The sequence below is a fragment of the Dioscorea cayenensis genome, chromosome 19 (genome assembly GCF_009730915.1).
Source record: "Dioscorea cayenensis subsp. rotundata cultivar TDr96_F1 chromosome 19, TDr96_F1_v2_PseudoChromosome.rev07_lg8_w22 25.fasta, whole genome shotgun sequence".
NCBI classification, from domain to species: domain Eukaryota; kingdom Viridiplantae; phylum Streptophyta; class Magnoliopsida; order Dioscoreales; family Dioscoreaceae; genus Dioscorea; species Dioscorea cayenensis.
In genome coordinates, this window is record NC_052489.1 from 5,296,435 (window position 1) to 5,309,824 (window position 13,390).

The window sequence follows — 13,390 nt, forward strand, 5'->3', positions numbered from 1 at the left end:
CGGCCAATGCCAACCTCTAAATGAGAGGGCTGTCTATCAAAAGTTAGGCTGTTCTTGATCATATAGCTGCTATCTATAGAAACATATTGAAACACCTACATTTCTGTCAGTTTTACAGGGTTTGTTTTGTGTGCAATCACCTATCCTCTACATGGAAAAACTGAAAATTTATATTTCAAGTGCCTTATTCCTGCTGTTGATCTGTCTAAAAACCTATGGATTATATTTTCATTATTTATTATTATATTTCAAGTGCCTCATTATTTAAATATTGAAAAAAAATTTATTTGAGTGCCATTTACATTGGTCCTTGGTGAAAAAGGATCCATCCAAAACTATAAGTTTTCATTGCATTTTTGAAATACACAACTAAATTATAAAATGCTCTTTCATTGCTGTTTTTGAAATATAATCTATTGCTTTGTATTATTTTTTTTAATTTTCCATATTTAATATAATACTACATAATTTTTAAAAGAATTAAGAAATATTTCCGCTTTTCAAAGATTATAAGTTTTCATTGTAAGTTCTTATTAAATGTTTAATGGTAAATCAATATACCCTTAACAAAATTAATAAAATAAAATATTTCTTATAAACAATAATTAAATTACAATATGTATTTAATTCTATTTTTAAAATAATATCTTCTTATCAAAATTCATTTTATTCATTTAACGAAATTACAAAATGCTATGTTTTTCTTAAGGTATTATCTATTAAACTCATAATGTTTTTTTTTTTTTTTTTGTATTTTCTATATTAAATGTAATACCAAATAAATGCTTTTAAATATTTTTAAATTAAAAAGTTTAAAAAAATTAATAAAGATTTTCACTTCCACTTTCATTGACTTTTTAACGTAGAACCAATTTAATGTTTTTAATAAAATTAATGCAATTGAATCCTTTTTATTAACAACAACACAAAATAAATAAATGTAATTAAACACCTCCCATTGCTAATATCACATTTAATACAAAAAAGACTCAAATGCAATAAAAAGATTCTTTAAAAAAAATTAAAAATTTTCATTAAAACCCTTTTTTATACATTTACTTCAAATCTATGTATAGGCAATGTAGTAAAACCTCAATTATTAATGAATATTCGATAAATTAATAACTTTGATTAAATAATATTATTTTGAAGTCCTGACTAGGGCCGATATGCTAGCTAAATCAATAATTTCACTAAACACATAAGATAAATATTTTTTTAAAACACTTTTCCTAACAAGAATATAAGTTAATAATACATCGAACATACATAAAAATATCATACAAAATTCATAATATTGTAGTTTTTTAGACTAATTATAATTTTTAATTTTACTCTTTTTAAAATATACATCTAATATTTAATAAAAAAAATAAGAACTCCAAATAAAAAGAAAATACCAGGGAAAAATCCCTAATGGCAGCAATATATGTAAAGTAAACAAAATAAGTAGGCTTGTAAAGAAATAAAATAATAGTAATCTAATAATAATGTGATATGCTTGTGTTCGGAACAGAAGGTTAGAACTCATTAAAAATGGCGATCCATCTATGCGTTTTAACATTATAAAAATGTTTTTAAAAAACTTGAAAGCACAAAAATATTGCTTCAACTTTTGTAAATAATATAGGTTTGTTACCATAATAATAATAATAAAAAAAAAAACATACTTTAACTTCTTTTGTTTCAAAAAATATTAAATTATCAATACATATATAAATAGGTAACAATACCAAATGAGTCCTTAATTTTTTTTTTTCCCTCTTCTTCTTAGCAATGTAAGGATACAGTTCATTCTTACAAGCTAGTGAGAATCTAATGTTTATTCTTTTGTAAAAACTTTATAAGCTAGTTTTTTCTCAAATGATACAGATATTTATGTTTTCAAACGTTTTCAATAAAACCTTCTCGCAGAAATATTTTAACAAGGTTTTGGGTAATATTAGTGGATGCTATTCGAACCGTTCTGATTTTATCCACGTCATCATATCTTATAAAAATTAGAAATTTCTACTCGTATATCCTGTAAAATCATGAATTTGCTTAAATAGCTTCCTAAAAATGATATTTGCTTGTATACCCCTACAAATCAATTATATTTACTTATATGCCTCTATTGTTAAGTTGACTCTTAATGGTGTTAAATCAATGGATGGAATAAGGGTAAATTACCAAAATGGGTTTGCTTATATACCTCTCTAATTTTTTTTTTCTTATTTTGTAGACATTACTTATTTCATTCAACAAATAACCATTATGGGTTTGTTAATATACCCATCAATTTTTTTTATTATATTTTATAGACTTTAAATTATTTAAATTATAGATAACCAATGTAAATTTTTTATATAAGCTTTAATTATTTTTAAAAATTATTAAAAATCATGAATTTTTGAGTAAATCCATATTTTTAAGGTTTTTACAAACATCTCTAAAAAATTTTACATTATCACATGCTCTTTACAAACACAACCTAAATATAGGTAAAAATTACGACATGTAACAATATATAACAAATAATTTCATACTATGATTAAGGGTAATTGGATAATTTTGAATGATGTTAAGGGTAATTGGGTAATTTCATACTAAAAATTAGTACCTTGGATGATGTTAAGGGTAATTGAGTAATTTTGTTAAGTTGGGTTAAGTGAGAACTATGGTTAATTCCATAAATCCTAACGGTGACTAACGGTAGAGATATATAAGTAAAAAAAAGTTAGTTTTATGGGGTATGCAAGCAAATAGTATTTTTATATGGGTATTCAAGTAATTTCATGGTTTTGCAGGGGTATGCAAATAATTCTCCCTAACAATTATTATATTGACAATAGCATCCCTACCTAAATAAAAGTCAATTAGAATTATTTATAAAATTTTTATTTGAAATGATTTTCTATAAATAAATTTTTTATTTATTAATTAAAATTTTTAAACAAAAGTTGACGTATATTGGTGTTGCAGGAGCAAGTCTATGGCCCAAATGACAACAATACAAACAATAAAAAAAACTAAATACACCATATTTATTTACAAAAACCAGACACTATTATTGTAATTTAAAATACAATATTTATAGCTACAAATTAGTTTATTTTTATTGCAATTTAAAATAATGGTAATCAACAGAGCGTGCATTGGCCGAGAAAAAACCAAGCTTTCGCTCGGATCACCGGGTTAATGATTTGGTGGGCTGGGTGATGGGTTAGGATTTCCCAACCTCTGAACCTAGTGGATTAAACTTTTTTTATTTTTTATTTTGGCTTACAAAGGCAGAGCCCCAATCAACTGAGCTACAATTTATTGTTTGTAGGTGGCCAAGAATATATATATAGGGAACGTTAATTGCATAAAATCGTAGAACATTCGTAGTTGTGAAAAATACAGTCATAGAGAGAGACGCAGTTGGGTTACTGGATAGGTGTTTAGTTTTTATAAAATTTTCCTACAATTATGATCTGATGGTTCAGATCAAAATATTGTACACCATATTTTTTTAATGTGCTATTATTTATCAGCACAGTAATTATTGTGCATTCAAAATTAGATATGTTAAATTTGAATTGGACAGCATATGCGAGTGTTTGAATTTATGGCCGTTAGTAGATGGTGAACCCTTATATATATGATTATAAAATTTATGGCCGTTAGTAGATGGTGAACCCATAAATTATTAAAAAAAAATAACATGTAGCTATAGCTTAATTTATAATTAAATAAGTATGATTATAAAATTGATATTTATATTTTATTTATTTAAATTAAAATGGGACATAATAGTTGCTTTTGACTCTTTAAATTTACCATGAGAGGATAAAAACGTCTTTTTATTTTCAATATACTCCACTTTCCATTTCTAATTGTATATCTTAATTTATAATTTAAAAAAAAATGTAAATTTTAAAAATCTACTAATATAATAATCCACATCACATTATTTTTAAAATGACACGGTGATTAAATAATTTAGTTTTTTGGCACTTCTATTTTTCAACAATATTCTATATATTTTTCTTAAATGATTTACAAAAGTCATGGGTTATTTTTCATTCCTTATATAAAAAATGTAAATTTTAAAATCTACTAATATAATAATCCACATCATATTATTTCTAAAATGACATGGTGATTAAATAATTTAGTTTTTCGGCACTTCTATTTTTCAATAATATTATATATATTTTTCTTAAATGATTAACATAAATAATGTCATGAGTTATTCTTCATTCCTTATATTAAAAATATAAAATTTAAAAATCTACTAATATAATTACCCACATCATATTATTTTTAAAATGGAAGGGTGATTAAATAATTTAGTTGTTTGGCACTTCTATTTTTCAATAATATTCTGAATATTTTTCTTAAATGATTATGATAAATAATGTATTGGGTTATTCTTCATTCCTTAACTTACTCTATGATAATTGATAACTCCATAATGTATGAAGCCAAATCAACAAACTAAATTTTATTATAAAAAAATTTAGTTATGGTAAGTTAATTTTTAAAAAAAATGGATAAATCATCCAAAATATATTAGATAGAAAAAAATAGTTACATATATAATGTAGGTCGTGCAAGATATAAAAGAAATTGATCGGTTATGTGATTGGATAAAAAAATATATATAATGCTTATAAAATAATCAAATACACTCAGAACTAAGACAATAGTTAGTAAACGAAAATAAAATAGATAAGTAAAATAGTTTCAAAAAATGATCATCTAAAAAATCATTCATTTATGTGCATTCTATCAAAGTGGAGAATTAGATGTGTTCATTCATTTCCCTGGTGGGGAAAAGCCTTGTAGGCTTGTATTGACCGAGGTGGAAGTATAAGGTAACCAGGTAAGTGAATATGGTCTTTCAAAAACTAGTTTTTTAAAATAATAATAATAAATAAATAAAGCCTTTATTTATTTATTTATTTCTTAAAAAATTATGTGGCTGCTGGGTGTCAAACGTCAATTATATACGAACTTAATTAACTTATCCAAACATACCAAGCCAACTTTTTCAACATACGTTTCATACTTTTTTTTGGTTCTTTCTTCACAGATTTTTTTTTGAAATAATAGCATATATTCATTTTTTCATCTTCAACCAAATAATTTAATATTGTTTAAACATCTCTTTCATGCAAATCAAATCAAATATTTCTTTGCAAAGCACATGACATTGGATCCACAAAGACAAATGAAAATTGACTACTTCCTAAAATAAATATTTCCTTAGCTTTCAAGTACTATGACATGAGCTCCATTCATGTTTCAATTTAAATGCTTATTATGATTCAACTTAACTTTCATAAAGACCATTTGATGTCATGCACTTTTAGATTACATAAATTTGCATATTAGTTGGCTCACAATAATTAATTAATAGAATATATATACATATAAAATGTTACATTAGTCATTAACTTGTTAGTTGGCTACTTATTGCTCTATGACCATGCTAACTACTCTGCAATTTTGTCATCATTTTTGTCTTGAATTTTTTTTCCTATACGTCAGCATCAAACTACTACTATTTTCATTATCACCGACAAAATAATTTGTCGTTAATTATTAGCTATATATATATGTATATTTGTGTGGCTATTGATACATGTGATTTGTCCAACTCCACAATGAGCTTTTTATTTTTGAAAATAATAAAAAAGTTAAAATAAAATAAAATAAAATCCAACAATTTGAAATTTTGAACAACTGCAAAGCTTTAAAAAAAAGGCCAAAAGAGTCATTGTACTCTCATACTTTTTAGGCTATTAGATAAGGATGGGAAGTTCAAAGAAAATTTTCAAATATTGTGTTTCTGAACTCATGATAATTTTACTTAATTAGCACTAATTAGAATTAAATATTTCCTTTAATTATTAATATTAATAATTTTAAAATTAATTATTAAGTATATTTACTTTAAAATTTTCTTAGAAACAGGTTTACGAAAATGTTTGGTTGGGAAATATCCATGCTTCTTTGGTATATTTATTAACAAAAATAAGAATCCAAAACAGGTGAATTATGTAAAATAATTTTTTAAACTCTAAAGTTATAAATTATCATTAATAACCATAATTTTTTTTTCAAAATTAAAATTATAGCATAATACACCTCAATCAATTAAAGGTATGAGGATTTTTAAAAAGTTAATCTAATAAATAAATAAAAACCTCCTGATATATTGGTAATATCGAATCTCTATTTTTATTCTAAAAAAAGATATATTTAAATCTTAATTTACACAAAATAAAAACTGTTGTTATATTAAATATTAACTTTATATTTGTGCTCACCAGAATATGATTTATTCACATTTTATAAAAAAATAAAAATAAAAATAAATAAATTAAAACAATAGTACAAAACAAACAAACAAACACCTCTTTCACAAAGTTAACCAGTACAAGAGTCAAGATCTAATAACATTTATTCAAAATAAAGTGATGCTTAATTATTCCAACAAACACAAACACCTCCTTTTAACTCATTTATTTAAAAACATCAAACATTACAACCAACATAATAATTTTCACCACCATTATTAACATATAAACAAATCATTAAAAGTAAAACACAATAATTAATCAAACATAATTAACTATTAACAACAGCACAATGCTTTCTAATCTCCCCTGAAGAACCAGTCTTAACATCAATCCTTCCCATCTTCTCCACTGACAAAGCAAACTCCCCCAAGAAAGTACTCAAAGGGCTATCAACAAGGGCAATAATGGAAGACTTGGTACCATTATTGGTGGTCAGAGCTCCATCTGATTGAAATAGTCCTCTTCTCTTCAGTAAAAGCTTGTAATATCCAAGATCAAATGTCAGAAAACTCCCTGGATCCATCTCAACTATTGTTGTGTTATCATTGATGCTCTTGCACTTGTTTTGTTTCAGATTTGATGCATACTCTGAGTCCAGTGATGGATCTTGATCTCCCTTTCCTGTGAAGTTGTATAACCTGTTGCTGAATGATGAGCAATGTGCTACTCCAATTGTGTGTGCTCCTGTTTAATATATATATATTTACATAAATATGTTAGCTCGGTTCTTTTTTATTTTTATTTTTTAATAAAATACATTTTAAAAAGTATATATTAAAAGTAATATTTTTTTTTATTAGTGAGATTCTAAGAGCCTGCTCTTGGTAAACCAATATTTATTTAATAAGATGTAAATCTATACACAGACAAAGAAGCTTGTGAAAGGATAGGTACTATTTCATAAGGGCATATGTGTAAAAATGTATATAATGCACTTTTTTTTTGGCAATTTATAAACCATTTTATTCTTTTAAGGGCATGATAGGCCTAGTGTTTTGTGTCTGTTCATTGAGTGTACTACTTCAATTATTTGACTAGATTAATTATTATGAGATGGAATAATTTAAATTTATAAGCCTTCTAAATAAACTTTGCCTCAATAATCTTGATTGTAATGTAACACATAAAATACAAACCAACAAAAAGAAAAGAATTTTATTTTATTTTTTATATTAAAGAAAAAAAGAAAGAGAAGAACAAAAAGAAAAGAATAAACTCACCAGATAGCAAAACAAGATCTGTCAAATTGAGTCCTTTGTTTGCAAAAGAAGTCTGAAGTTGTGTGAAGTTAAATGTTGGTGCCGGAATCTGTGAATTTGCTTCCGATTGATTTGATATGACTCCATCTCTTCTTCCAGTTGGAACTCGCCAAAACGGTCCTCCCTTAAAAAAAAAAAAAAATTAATAAATAAAAATAATACAATGAGAACCCAGACATATATATATATATATATATATTCAAATAATAGGTACAGATCTTTTAACACTTACAATAACTCCAACTGCATCTCTTGCAGTCAGTGCAAGAACATCAGCACAAGAAACAACACCCGGGCACTCATTCTCAACCAAACTCTTCACTCTATCAATAAAGTCGAAGCCACGTAAAGTCAAGTTTGGATTGGCTGTTTTCTCCGACGGATTGTTGTTTGTCGAGTTTATCAACACCGACGCATCACAACCCTGACACGTACAAAATCATAAAATAAATATTTTTATTTATATTTATCAAATTAACCAATATGATATGAGAGTATTTGTAGCTTACTCGAACAAAGCAATCATGGAAATGCATCCGGAGAAGAGGAGGAGCAAGAGATGGTGCATTTGAGATGTGTTGCTTGACAAACTCTTGGATGAGTTGCTCAGCTTTTGGACATGTCTTGCTGTAAAACCCTAACTGAAGATCACTTTGAACACTTGAGAAGAATGAGAAACAAAGTAGAGTGAGGAACAACATCATCTTCTCAAGTTATGGTTTGCAAATAATGTGCTTGGTTTTCAACCTCTCTCTCTCTTTGGATATGTGTTTATATAGAGGAAAAAATGTCACCTTATGGTTTTGGAATTATTGTGTTGATATTTTGAAAGAAGGATGGAGTTGCATTTTGATGCCATGATTTGTGGAGGTGGCCAAAAGGACAAATGAGTGAAAGAAGAAGATGGTATTCAATATTGAAGTGATCTCTTTCCTGTGACTCTTCATTATTGGAGACCTGCTACTTTGTTTTTACACCTCATATCAATCACATGGGTCTTCTTATATTTATAAGTATAAAGTCACTCAGGTTTTTGGGTTTTTTGTTTATTTGGCTGTTCAATGAACTTATCTGATAATATTGATTTAAAAAAAAAAACTTATTATTTGGTTTAGTTTGGCTATGTTTGTAGTGTAAAAAAAAAAAACTATTTATATATATATGTGTGTGTATGTGTGTGTTTTATTTAGAAGTGATTGTGGTATGCTAGGCTTTTAAAAATTTTAAGTTGTATGATTAATTTATAAAAGTAATTTTAAGTTGATATCTTAGACAAGCTTTAGACCTATCTTCTTTTGTATTGAAGTAAAGAAAGCAAGTACAAACTTCTCTGCTTTTTCAATTTTAGTTTGAAGGAATTAAGATTATCTTATTATCATGTCACTTTAAACTAATTAAATACAAATTAAATTCTTGCTCCATAACTTCATTATTATAAGCGGAGTGATAAACACTGTTATTTAAAAAAAATAGATAAATCATTGAAAATGCATTAGAAAAAAAAAAATGGTGACAAATACAAATACAGGTATTAGGATAAGGACATGAATTTAAGGGATTAGAATAAATATATCAGTTAAAGTTAATAATTATCCATAATAATTACCGTAAGTTATATATATATATATATCTTTTTTCTTTGGATCCTTGACGTGTTGTACTGTGGTCTTGACATTTCTTTTCGTTGGACAAGAAGCTACCAGGAAGGCTTTATAGGTAGTAGGCTGGTGTTTGTTGATATTTGTTAATAATCTAATAATAATAATAGAGTCCATAGAGAGGACTATCCTACTGTCTCTTCACATCAACCAATAATATAAAACCTAAAAGCACAAATAATAATAATAATAATAATAATAATAATAATAATAATAATGTTGCTAATGAAAATTTTCAAATTAACTGAAAGGCTCGTAACCTAAAAATACTTTGTCTTATTATGAAAAGCAATGAGATAATAAAAATCCCAAAACTCATTGAAAGCAAGTGGATGCGGGTTTGCACTCAAAACCTTCGTCAATGATTGAATGATTATTTCATTTTGATTTTTTTTTTCTCTTATTTGTAGTTTTTCATTCAAATTAGCCAACAACCTTTTTAAATATACTAATTTAAAATTTAACTCATATAAAATAAAAATACAAGTACGTTAAAAATATCTTTACATTTATGCACATTTTTAATTAACATAATTTGAACATCACATTTCGTTAAAAACCGTTTAAATTAAAGGACTAATGAGTTCACGGAAGTGGAAAACATTGGTATTGCTTTTGTTTTACTTAACTTGATTAATGTGGAAAACCATGAACATGTTTTATTATTTTTTTTTAATCAATAAATTAATTAGAATGTCAGGAGATCATGATCTTTAGGATATGCTTAACCATCACGCACTTAGATGGCATGAATGTTCCTACTAAATAAGTAACCTTTACTTGATTGATATAATATTATTGATTATTTTTTAAGACTTTAATTTTGTATTGTTTCTTCACCTTGTTTACAGTGAAAGAAAAGAACATTGTTTCTTTTCATTTGTTTTGTTCCTTAAAAGAAGGGAAATTGCAAGACAACTCACTTTGTGGGGCAGTTTTTTTAAAGACACATTTAAGTTATGTGCATTAGTTATGCATCCATATCATTGATGGTAAATGAGTGGTTTTGAGAAACTTAAAAATTAAAAATGTTTAAAAATTGTTAGTTTATTTAATTCTTTATGGAAAGCATGGGAATAGACTCTTTATGGATCAATCACATGCAAACATGCAATGCAAACTATTAAATTATTATGAAATATATAAGCTATATATAAAATTAATAAAGAGGAAATGAGTCCATAATGTACCCCCACATTTTTTCTGACCACAGTATTCCTATATATAGACATAAAAAAAATAAATAAAAATAAAATAATTAGAATAATATATTAGCTAATAAATTAATGAATAAATCTAATTTTTGTTTAAAAAACCATTTATACTTAACCCAAAATTTTCAAAGCAATGTTGAATTTTTTTAAAGTTGGCTCATTTTTTTAGGAGCCATATGTTCTAAACTAGTTTGGACAAAATATTGAGAGCTTTAAAAAAAAATAAACCTCTTCTAATTGAATTTAAATTAATCCTAGACAAGTCCAATATAGAGAAATATTTTTCTCCGTAAAGTTCTAAACTAGTTTAGGGAGACATTGTGAACTTCATAAAAAAATTAGACTGCTCCCAATGCATTTTTTTTTTATACATAAAGAGTTAAATAACTCAAATTTCTATTATTTGAACCCACCTTTATTTGTGAATATGAATTTTTATAATAGCAATAAAGCCCAAACATGGGGTGATCACCATAAATTTTTTTTAAAAAAATGTCAATTCTTCTATTCCTCGTTTCCCATTTTTTCTACTTATTTTTAAACCCTTATTTTATTAATATATTTTTAAAGACAAATGACATTGATTGAACTAATTCCTTTGGCCCAACCATTTTAATATATTTTCATAATTTTATTTAATAATTTTCTCTTTTTTAAATGTATTTTTTCTTTCTAATTTTTCCAAAATAAAATCATTTTGTCAAATTATCGTTATAAGGGCAAAAAATAGATCAAAGACCTCTTGGCCTGTTAGTTTCGGATGTTCATTTTAAAGAAAATCTAAAATTAAATTTCCAAATCTATACAAAATGTAGACATAAATTTGTTGAGATAATAACTTTATGTGTCTTAAACTTTTCTTTAAATTTAGGGCTTGTTATCTATTTGTTTTTTTTAAAAAAAAAACACAGCTCAAAAGTTCTCCAAAACATGAAAAACAAAATTAAAAATAATTAACATGCTTATTATTCCTCGAAAGAATTTAAATCAAAACAAAAAATTTCCTCACAAAACCAAACAAATTCTCATCATAGCACCTACTATCCATGCATTCAGAGATTTACTCATGATTGTCGCTTCTCTCTCTGCCCTTATTCATACGAAATTAAACATTATTAAAAATAATAACAATAAAACACCTACTTAATTAATTAATTAATTAACAAAGCCACACTGTTTCCTAATCTCTCCTTGCTTCCCTGTAAGCACACCAATGTTTCCCATCTTCACCATTGACTCCCCAAAGTCCTTGAAAAACTCCGGCGAAGTTCCGGCGGCTTGCCGGAGAACATAGGCCTTGGTCTCAGGGTCATGAAGCAAAGCCTCGTCGGAAACGAAGAGCCCTCTTCTCTTTGCCACAAGCTTGTAGTAGCTAGTATCAAATGTCTTGAAGCTCCCCGGGTCCATTTCTACAAGGGTAGTTATGTCATTTGGCTTGCACTTAGATCTCAACCTTGCTGCATATTGCCTATCCAATGAAGGATCTGCATCTCCTTTTCCAGTGAAGTTGTATAACCTTAATGAGAATGATGGGCAGTGACTTGTTCCAATTGTATGCGCTCCTGATCCATTTATTAACCAAAGTTCATTTAATAAATATGGATATATATATTTATATATATATATAAATATATATATTTAATAAATGTAGGCAAACCAGTTGCCATGAGAGGGCACATGCTTGATGAGCGTGATGAGCAATTACAAACTTAACAGCACATGTGCCCTCATTTTACGCAGACTGACGTTCGGATCTATCTTTTTAGCCATTATTGGCAAATAACATATATATATTTATAAACCTTATATGTTGGAAAAAAAATATTTACTTATATAGTTTTTATGTAAATCATTTCAATCTACTTATATACCTCCTAATTAAAAATCAATTAACAATTTTTATAAAAAAAAAAAAACTATGAAGGCAAATATCTTTATATGCAAATAAAAGTTTTATATAGAAGTATATAAGCAAATATGATTTTCATGAACACATGTTAGTAAATCCCCACTTTTGTAGGTCTACACAAACTATTGAATTTATATACAAAATTTATCATATAATAATAATATTTGCTTCATTTACATTTAGGAATATATGTATATTGAAATAACTACTACTCACCGGAGAGAACAACAAGGTCCTTAGCACTCAAGCCTTTGCTAGCAAAGTTGGCCTTTGACTGAGTAATGTTGGCGAAAGGGGATGGCAGTCCAAAAATTGTCTCTATAGCATTAGATACCATGCCGTCTCTTCGACCGGTTAGTACTGGCCAAAATGGTCCATTTATCTATATATATATATATATATATATGCAAAATGTTCAGTAGTGACATATTAAAAAATATATATATACAAATGTAGATAAATTATATATGGATGATAATATATAAAATTAATTACCAGAAAAACAGCATCCCTAGCTACTAAAGCTATGATGTCTGCACAAGAGACTACTCCAGGGCAAGCTTTCTCCAATTTGGTCTTGATTCCATCGATCACACCATAACCTCTTAAACTTAAGTTTGGGATACCATCTTTTTCAGCAGTTCCATTCTTAGAATTGAGTAGAATTGATGCATCACAACCCTGTAAATTTTCATATTCAAATCCAAATTTAAATTTACTATAAGAACAAAATATTTATATATTCAAATTTAAATTTACTATAATTGTATGAAGTGAAGAAATACCCTAATGAAACAGTCATGAAAATGCAAGCGAAGCAAAGGTGCACCAAGGGTGGGAGCTAGGGAGATGACTCTCCTCATCTCTTTAAGGATAATGGCTTCGGCTTGAGGACATGTCTTTTGATAAAAGCCGACTTTCAAGCCTTGCGCATTCACCGACGATGATGACAATGCAATGAGAATGATGAAGAGATTGAGGAAGACATTGATGGAAGCCATCTTTGCAAATGTGA

The 13,390-nt window shown here is 26.9% G+C and overlaps 2 protein-coding genes across 2 annotated transcripts; both read right to left on the reverse strand.

Moving 5' to 3' along the window:
* Positions 1 to 6,460: 6,460 nt before the first annotated feature.
* On the reverse strand, positions 6,461 to 8,532 carry LOC120250560 (peroxidase 3-like). The gene is made up of 4 exons (XM_039259386.1): positions 8,104 to 8,532; positions 7,827 to 8,018; positions 7,556 to 7,718; positions 6,461 to 7,019 (listed from the first exon to the last, which is right to left on the reverse strand). The coding sequence occupies exons 1-4, from the start codon at positions 8,296 to 8,298 to the stop codon at positions 6,604 to 6,606; spliced, it is 966 nt and encodes a 321-aa protein (XP_039115320.1). The 5' UTR covers positions 8,299 to 8,532; the 3' UTR covers positions 6,461 to 6,603.
* Positions 8,533 to 11,486: 2,954 nt separating this feature from the next.
* Positions 11,487 to 13,390, reverse strand: LOC120250064 (peroxidase 27-like). Its single transcript, XM_039258823.1, has 4 exons — positions 13,161 to 13,390; positions 12,871 to 13,056; positions 12,592 to 12,757; positions 11,487 to 12,028 (listed from the first exon to the last, which is right to left on the reverse strand). The coding sequence occupies exons 1-4, from the start codon at positions 13,374 to 13,376 to the stop codon at positions 11,622 to 11,624; spliced, it is 975 nt and encodes a 324-aa protein (XP_039114757.1). The 5' UTR covers positions 13,377 to 13,390; the 3' UTR covers positions 11,487 to 11,621.